The sequence below is a fragment of the Rhipicephalus sanguineus genome, chromosome 1 (genome assembly GCF_013339695.2).
Source record: "Rhipicephalus sanguineus isolate Rsan-2018 chromosome 1, BIME_Rsan_1.4, whole genome shotgun sequence".
NCBI lineage: Eukaryota > Metazoa > Arthropoda > Arachnida > Ixodida > Ixodidae > Rhipicephalus > Rhipicephalus sanguineus.
The window spans coordinates 94,761,039-94,770,828 of NC_051176.1; the positions used below are offsets into that span (position 1 = coordinate 94,761,039).

Here is a 9,790-nt window from a genome sequence, read left to right on the forward strand (position 1 = left end):
GGAGCAAACATCCACAAAAGGAGGAGACATGCGTCTGTTGCTAGAAAAATCCGGAAATTACTCAACATATTGCAATGGAATGCCAGGATGTTCGCTGAAGTCTTGTGGAAGGCCAGCATTTTTCAGAAGCTGTGGGCTTCAGTGTGGATGCAAATATTACTTGATCAGCGGTTTATATGAGCAAGGGACGTTTGGAATACTGATGGAAAAAGCTAGGAATGTGATTGATAGAACACGAGGCGTTACATATGTAAACACGGGCACTTTAGGAAAATGGAAGCTCGTATGAAGAAAAAAGAAAAGAAAAAGGGGTATCGAGGATGCTAGACTGTAACAGACGGAATAATACAAGATTGTGACGAGCAGGTTAGGTGAATACTGGTCGCCACACTGTTTCAAAAGGGATGCTAATAAATATCATCATAATCATTATTAAGAATAGCACTATTAGATGGGAAGTTTTAGTTTGCAACGCCACTTCACGTATTCCACCTTCATAAAAAATTCCAAAACCTTATGTTCAGTTGGCTCGTTTTCTTTGCGGACTTCTTGCGTCAAGCTCGCTAGAACGGCAGCTACTGCTGGACACTGGACGAGTAATGTTTAAACAATAAGTATGCGCAACACTTGAGCCCAACAGGCAGTTAGCACTTTAAATGTATGGCTCACAAGGTGTCGCTTCAGTTACTGGTAATGCCATACCTTTTCCCCTGCTGTGATTTTAATCGAGGACGTCAGCCTGGTATTCAGACACATCGACTGATATGAGTAGCACACGGAAGAAATGTGTACGTACCTGACCGTGCGTAGATACGTCATTGAGAAATGTTGTTCAAGAATGCTAGAGTGTTAACAAAACGCTTTTCAATTATGCTAATTGGCGATTTGTCAGATGTCGCTGCCTTTACTGTGAGCCACTAGGCACTGTGACCAGCGGTGCAAGGTAGGAAGACGGATGCAACAGATGCGTCGGACGAACCCCGACAGCGAGTGGTCGGCGTTCCTCCGACCGCGCTACTGTTTTTCTCATTTCAGCTCACAGACCCGCGTTAACAAGAAAGTGACAGTCAACTTACGCCTGACGGCCCAGGGATCGAGGTTCTTGATTGCTCGCACAAGCTTAAGAAGGCCGAAGCTGCAGTCAGTCGACACCTCGGCCTTTAGAAGCTTGCGGGTGAACTCTGGAGAGGACTGGTCGATTGCCTTGCCGATCCACTCCTTGAGCGTGTTTACGTAGCTGACCTCGGCCTCCGCAGCTGAAACCGTGGTGCCTATTGTTGTGGCTGTCGTTGTCGCTGCCTGTGAATCGGTCTCGTCGGGCGAGCATTTGCACAGCGTGGGGCTGGCCACAATTGTAACGAAGAGGACGAGCAACAACTTTGTGCGCCGACGGGACACGGTAAACGGACACCGGAAAAACATGTTTATGGAATAATTAGTCCACGGCCGGGTGATAATGGGTGAGAATGTAAATTCTAGTCGGTGGTCTTATAATCCACAGCTTCTTGTAGAACAATATCTCACGGAATGTGAAACGAGCGATCTTTTATCCACGTAGCGAAAATCCTTTGACTTCGACTAAAAGGTAGTCACCTATTAGAATGCTTCCACCTACATACTACACACGTAATGACATAACGGTCTCTTCCGACGAACTGAATTCGCGCGCACCATGCGATGCCTTAAGCGGTGGAAGTGTGTGTTGACGACACGTTGCGAGCGCTTCGAATGCGCAGAACCGCAGCGGTCCTCCTCCTTTGTATAAACATACGCGTAAATGCCGGATGCAAAAAAAAAATAGTGTCGGGAAGGGCTGAATTGGGCACACCCTCATTCTCATTCTGAGTCAGGTGGAAGCCCGGGAGTGCATGTCAAGGGGCAGCCCAACTTAATCTCGCTGTAAAAACTCCGTGCCCCTTCCCCCTTCCCTCCCACTCCGCGCCGCTCATCGCTGGTGCCAACCTTCTCGCCGCATCGCTTGGCCGTGAGGGCAGCCCCGGACTGCGTCTTCCAGGGGAAGCTGGTTTCACCTGGATGTTGTCCAGCCCACGACGTCACCTAGTCGACCTCGAAGGCGGCAGAATGAAGGAGAAAACGAAGGACGAGATTAAGCCGTCGCTGCAAACAAAATAAAGCCCGTGTGAGATAAGAATGGTCGGGCCCCTACGTAACACTTTCTATGTTGCCTCCTTCATTTCTTTTTTTTTTGTTTTTACGACGATTGCAAGTGTGACGAAGTCTGTATTTGAGGAAACTAAAGAAGTGGCTTGTATTATTTTTATTGATTGCTTATTGTTCGCGTACTTAATAGAGCCGTGGACGTGAGCACCGAACAGGCGCATTCCCATAGCGATATCATTGTCGGCAGCTTCGTAGAAAGCTGAATGTGTCGAGATGCGTAAATTGAGCACTTGCCTGACTTTTCATTATTCCGCTCCCGAAGAACAACTGTGGTATCATAAAACGTTTTTTATATTTATATATGAAAACATGGGAAGGTAGGCTACGTTAGAGTCGGCTATCCCAACATTATGATATTGATATTGAACACACACACACACACACACACACACACACACACACACACACACACACACCCCACACACAACACACACAACACACACACACCACACACACACACACACACACACACACACACACAAACACACACACACACACACACACACAACCACACACACCACACACACACACCACACACACACCACACACACACACACACACACCACACACACACACACACACACACACACACACACACACACACACACACACACACACACACACACACACACAGAAAACAACGTGGAATCAGAATAAGTAAGAAGAAAGTAAGAAAAGATAACCAGAAGCACTGTGTACACATACGATCTCTGGCGTATGAAAAATACCTCCAAGGGCCGAGTCCAATACATACATGGTGGTCACATAGATTACCGCGGATAGAGTCCGTACAGGTAGTTTTGTCATGCACTTATATACATATGAAATGACTGTGAGATATGTCCATTAACAGCACAGTGTGACGAAGCGAAGGAATAATCTAATTTACAGACAGCTCAATAAATCTGTATTCATTAAAAAATCGTGAAGAGCGCTCACTGCACATCTTTGTCAGGGTGTGGCCACGGTCCAAGCCCTTCGCTCATTGTGAGAAGTCGTCTATCGAGGCTGCTCAATTGATCACTCAGTTGAACGCGCTGTTCTTTCTATTGCGCGCGTTCTAGAATGACATGCTCTGCTTACGCGTCGAAATTATCACAGTGGTCGCACTGTGGGGACGTTTTATCACAGTGGTCGCCCTGTGGGGACACATTTCATATGTGTTCCCCTCATATATTAACAACATATATGAGGGGATAACATATGATTCATATATGTTCATACGAGATTATTGGATACGAGGCATATGTGTCATATGAAAATTTTCGATAGGGAAGGGAGGCGTGTATGCTACATCTAAGCGTAGACGATCCAGTGGCGTGTCAAACGTAGCATCCACCTTTTGATTCGGTGTAAACTGTAGGCATGGATCCACTTTATACAAGAGTGGAGACTTTGTACGATCATCGAACCGTGCGTCCTTGCACGATTTGTGGCACAGCGTGGAAAGAACATCCTTGCATTCTGAGCAGAAAGCGATCACTGGTGTCAAGGTAATTCTTGCGTGCGCTATCGGGAAGCTGTTGTATGGTGAAAACGTTCCTCACGCTAACTGTTTATAACTGGAAGGGAAACATGAAAAGGCAGTTGGCCGTTAAGTCACGAGAAAACCTTTGATAATTGCAGCATCACGATGGCACATGCCAAGACTCGTATTGAAGCAGGCGAAGCTCTTGCGCATTTCGTAAAAACAGACGCCAATAATCCGTGAGGATTAACATATTATTAGAGGAAGGCTAAGCCATAGCCAAGAATTAGCAAGGATGGATGGCTGAAAAAAAACATGATTGATCCGTCCGTGATAGGAATCGGAATAACACGAAAGTGAAGCGTGCCCTTACAGAAGTAACTGAATGTTTACTGTAAATTCATAGAAGAGAGTTTGCACAATGTATATTGATGTCTGGCAGCTAATGGCACCGTTCAACGTGTATGCACCCACTTTGATTATTGGTGGTACATCTCCATCTCGACGACCAACGTTCATTTTAAATGGTTAAACGAACCCTTGTGGTAGCTGTAGTAGTTAACGGGGAAAGCGTAATCAGAGAACGAGGTGTGATAGCCAGAAGAGCGTCGCATATTGGACGCAGAACTTAGTCGTCAACACGCGGCATGTTAAAATGTGATTGAACACTACGGCCGGACTAGAGGGAAACGCAAAGCGCGTCGTGCCGCCCCGGTAGCCCGGCCATAGAGGCCCGGCAGTGATTTTTCTCGGGGTGAGCGCGTGAGCGGGGAACGCGGTGTTACAGCCAGGTGAGGCAGGCGCGCGTCGCAGAGCTATTTTTGGTTTGGATTAGAGCACGGTGTAAGAAAAATAATTTAGGTGTGGACACTCCGCCCGACGGCGCGTCCACATAATGTTCGCCTCTTTCCTCCTCTCGGCCCCCATGTCGCAGCGCCTCCCACGCAACCGCGGCCGGCGCATGTACTATAGAAGACGAGCTGCGTGCGTAGCGTCCGTAACGGCGTTGCGCACGTGAGAAGTCAGCGAGCAGAAAGACTGCTCACGCGCTCTAAGCAAGACGCTGCGCTTTTACGTACGCAACGCTGTTAGGGACGCTATGTGCGTCGGGTGCGCCGTTTACACCGTGGCGGTATGAAAACTCGCCGTGAAAAAATGCAATGAGGTGAAAAAAAAATGAAGAAAAACGCGCGTTCGCCTCGTCGCAATAGGTTTTCTTAAGCCCCCATGTCGCAGCGCCCCCCACGAAACTGCGGCCGGCGCATGTATTAAAGGCGAACATTATCTGGACGCGCTCTCCTTCGCGGCGGGCGGAGAGTGTCCACACCTAAATTATTTTTCTTACACCGTGGATAGAGTGATTCTATGAGCGAGGCCGACGCTTTTACGACACTTGGGCTAAGATCGCCACCTCGCGGTGTGTTAAGGCATTGACAAAATTGAACTTCTATTGAAAACGCGCCGAATGGGACGGACGTGTAGCGCGTTGCAGGTGCTAATCGCGGAAGCCAAAGTAATGACGAATTACTTCACCTTACCGCTCCGAGAGGTCAACACCATCCCGCCGACCGGGAGAGCGGTAGATATAAAAGGCGCGTTTGTAAAGCCTCTAGAGTCTGTGATCGTGGCGCAGTTGATAGCGTTCCCGGCATGTGTTGTTGCGGACCGAGTGGTCGTGGGTTCGATGCCCGTTGACGGTACCTTTTTTTCTTCGCCATCTGATCGTGTAAATTCTTTCGCCGTCATTTCCGTGACGGAAATACGTCACTGAAGTCTTGCTGGACCCCGGCATAAAACACTTTCGTGTTAAAAACACGATCACAAATGGTATGTCACTCTAAGGGAAGAAAAGAGAGTGTGTGACTCCTTTCGGGGAGTCTTGACTTGCCCCGTATATGACTCTATTTAAAGAGACACGTTAACTCTCTTTTCGTTCCCACGACTCTCCGGCGGGAGTGTAATGATCCCCAAAGAGAGTTCACGTGTCTCTTTAAAGAGAGTCATATACGTGGCAAGCCAGGACTCATAAAACAGGAAAAAAAAAAGCCAAAAAGCGTTTTTTTCTTGGAGTGTACACTAAGATACCTGACCTTTTGTATGCGTTTATTCTATGGAAAAATCTAGCCCCGGTTTCCAAAATTATTATTACGCTGAATATTTTCGTAAGAGCGGGCGTCAGCCTATCGACACGGCGCGCAAATCAGCGAAGGAAGTCGGCCGTTAAAAAGAACACTTGCGAATGAAAGGCTAAGTCCATTCGTCCCCCACTTATATGGCGTCACTTAGCAATGCTTCACGTTTTTGCAATAGCCAACAGTCCTTACGAGAAAAAAAAAGAGAGGGAGGCTTTGCCAATTCAGCCCCAGGGCTCGTATTCACAGAAACGTCTTGCGCTAAAATTGTTCGCAAGCGAACATTTCAACCAATCCCGATGCTGCGCATATATCATTAGCGAAGCCAGCGTGAAGCTTTGTTAATTAGCGAAGCTTTGTCAATGGTAGATATTGCATACGAACGCATAACATGGTGGATTCGGCCCCATGTTTGTTGCATCGAACTGTAACCTATCATCGAGATAAAGCTCACTTATCATTTATTTATTGATTACCTATCAAGAGTAAAGCTCATTTGTTTTGATTTGATTTGATTTTTAACTTAACCAAGGAATTGCAGATAAGAGTAAGTGGCGTACATACATACATACATACATACATACATACATACATACATACATACATACATACATACATACATACATACATACATACATACATACATACATACATACATACATACATACATACATACATACATACATACAAGAACAAATATTTGAGCAGCGTAGCAATAGTCGCAAACCGAGGTGTCAATGAGGATTTCTTGTATTTGTTGGCATCGAAAAATAGAAACAGGAATGTGCGGCACATGTCTGCCCTTGTGTGAACGAAGAACGTTGTAGCGGATGCCTAAGCATATTCTTATGAGATGAGAGCACGAAAGCGTTTCTTTTGGCTCGGTTGTTGTTAGGGAGGGGTGATGGAAACTGGTGTTGCCTAGTTGTGCTATAAAGAATGAGAAAATGGTAGAATTGTGTTATGGAATGTTGAGTTCGTTGACTAAGTTGTTTGCTCTTGCTTCATGCGATGTGCAGGTATCCTGGCGCGAACACGAGCTACACTTAAACGCGTTTCTGCACGTACGGCAGCTTTCCAGCCACTGAGTTGAGGAGTCCATCGGGCGCGTCAATGTTTCGAACACTGATGTGCGGATATCCAATGCATAACGTTCGTTTGCCGAGTAGGTTCCCCTTGTCTGCCTTTCCCAGCCCTTATTGAATCTGTTGACTTGGTTGTAGTGCATACCCACTTCAGTGCACGCTCGTCCACTGATTTCTCCTCGTCAAGGGAGCGCGTCGCGGAGGTGTCTTCTGCCGATGCCGACATCAAATTCACTGCAGCTCTGCATGCTGCTTGGACACTGCCTACACAGAACAGAACCACAGAAGTTGAAAGCAAACTGATACGGTGGTGTTTCTTTCAATCTCCTCTTGTCCGTGTCGTATTTTGAGTTGTTTTCGAGATGTTCAAGAACTATTACCAACTAGCCCAGCAGTCAATTCTTCAATGACACGGCGGACAACGGCGCGCTCCCTTCAAGTCGGGATGGCTTTTTCTGCTGGGATCCCCCTCTCATAATCCGCGGCTACACTGGCTTACCGCTGCTGCAAGCTGCTGCGAGCGCCGGCGTCGATCAGTTCCGTTGGGAGAGGTCACATGTCTTCCGGACACGGATCTTGTGGACACCCGGCGCGCCCGCGTGTTAGCCAACCTAGGGAAGCAACGCTTTCGCGTTAATAATATAGAGGTCACTGTGACAACATGGAATGTTACCCTCGAAGAGATGATCGTGAAGGCAGCAACGTTGCGTGGTGTAAAGTATGATTGTAACGATCGACAGACTTGATGAAATAGAAGGAAGCGCGAGATCTCAAAATGAGGTGATGTCCTTGATTTTTTTCATGGTTTTTTTTTCTCACGATTAGTTCAAGTATTGTTTGCTACGGCAGTCTCTTCCCAGAGTAGGGTGCCAATCTAGACGCATGCAGTAGCAATAACCTAACTGCTTTAGCCATTTCGTGTGTCTCTTTATTTCCTTCAAAATATGTGCCGCTTCACGTCATGTTTCAACACCGGAATCTGCGCAGAAATCTTGTTGCGAAGCTTCCATTTCTTGGCAAAAATTAAATCAAGAATAGGTGCCTTCGTGGCAGCTGCTCAGACTGCAAATTAACATGGCGAGTAAGAGCGGCCGCGCAGGCGCAGTGGATGTCCACGACAAATGTACGGACTGGACCTCGGGGGCAAAATTAACGAATTTTTTTCGCTCGTAAGTGTTCATCCTCATTCGATGGCAGCATTATTTAACGATATGCCCGTCAATACGATTGGCTGACATGCGCAGCTGCGAACAGTTCTAGTGTAAGCACCACCACTTTTGTAAATGTGAGCCCACGTCTGTGAGGTGTCCGTGAGATGCTGTTAAGTATAAACGCAGTGCTTGCAGTGCTTCCTGATCAGATGGACGCCTTGAAAAATGAGCTGTTTCTTCGCGACCCTAGAATCACTTACGAGTTGGGTTAAGATTATATATGCCTCTTATTCGAGCATCTGCCAAGCTTTTGCAAGCAATCGCGTTTCCAAGACCAAAACGAGAAACGGAGACGCCACACCACGGAACTCCCTTATTTATTAGTAGTAACATTACCTTCTCGTTTCGCTAGCGAGGGACGCAGAACCGGAATACCTAAGGTATAGGCCGGCAGTCGCTGCGCAGAACCACGCTAGTTAAAATTCAGAGAAGCGACGTTGAGTGTTTGCTGTATGCATACGGGTGGCGCAAATGAGGGCGATCGCATCCGCAATAAACATGCTGCTGAGGTGGTGGCGGAGTCGGGGGTATTTTATCGTAGCATTTATCATAGCAGCAGTTTCGTGTGCAGAGCGATTAAACAATTTCCTCGTTCCGCCTATTCAGCGATGAAGTTTTCGTCTCATTTGCACAATCGCCAATTTATGCGTACTCTCGAAGCATTTAATCGGGTATTTGAGTCATTGACAAAAGCGTAGTATTGCCACACATATTCGGGAATTCTTCATCGGACTAAGAAAAACTGAAATTTACCTTGCAATAACAGATTTTTAAATTGCGAATATGAAGGTTCCGGTTGTACTAGTGAGCCTGTTTATTAGATGTATATACAATCAAGTTGAATTTTCTGACTGTGTAGTGTATAGTTAATCCCTAAAGTAGATATGCCCTCAGTGCGCATGTAAAAAGTGTGTGCCGTAAGTAGACCTTAGGCGTATCCAGGCCCGTAGACAGGGGGGGGGGGGGGGGCTAGGGGCCCGCCCCTCTCCCCCGAAATTTTGGTGAAGTAGGTGTTTTTGCCAAAAAATAAGTTATAAAAATAGGCGTTTTTCTCAAAAAGTCAAGGTTTTCAGCAAGTGCCCCCCCCCCCCCCCCCCCGAAAAAATTTTCTGGCTACGGGCCTGGGGTGTATCGTTTTCATATTAGATATTGTGCAATGTCTGCATTCCCTTAATATAACCGACAGAAAGCTTTTTCATTGCGATAGCGATTATCCGCACATGCAAGACGCGTTCGCGTTGTCAATGCCGCTACCACCGTCGGCACTGGCGCCTTTGTCGTTGTGCTGTCGCAGTGCTTGAGCGGTCGGAGCAGGTACAGTGCCAGGTTTTCGGTGACGCGCCGTTCGTTTGGCTACGAAACTGACAACGCCGACTCCCCATTAGTACCGGCTGATATTTCACAGGTTTTAAGACTATTTTTGGTGCACTGCGAGGGACCCGAGGCTGAGGCACTCAGTATATATTTATATAGAAAAGCACAACTTGATAGCGTTTCTTTTTGTTTCGCTATTGGTCACGGTTAACAAACTCTGCCAAATTTCTGGCGATGTAAATGCACAAAAGGATTTGTACAGCATTCTAGAAAAACCTAAGATTTAACAGTACAGGGCCATTTATTACGCGTTAGTAAACAAGGCCGTAAAGTACTTTAAAAAAAACAACCGCGTCAATTCCCTGACAGACGTGGCGATAGCAGCGCTCTTCAAAGTGA

General features: G+C 46.8%; 1 protein-coding gene across 1 annotated transcript in view; it reads right to left on the reverse strand.

Moving 5' to 3' along the window:
- Window positions 1-1,760, reverse strand: part of LOC119394213 (nose resistant to fluoxetine protein 6) — a 49,585-nt gene extending 47,825 nt beyond the window's left edge. The window contains exon 1 of the mRNA XM_037661491.2: window positions 1,077-1,760. Coding sequence (XP_037517419.1) covers window positions 1,077-1,422 — 346 coding nt within the window. The 5' untranslated portion in view covers window positions 1,423-1,760. The remainder of the gene's footprint in view (window positions 1-1,076) is intronic.
- Between the last annotated feature and the right edge of the window lie 8,030 nt (window positions 1,761-9,790).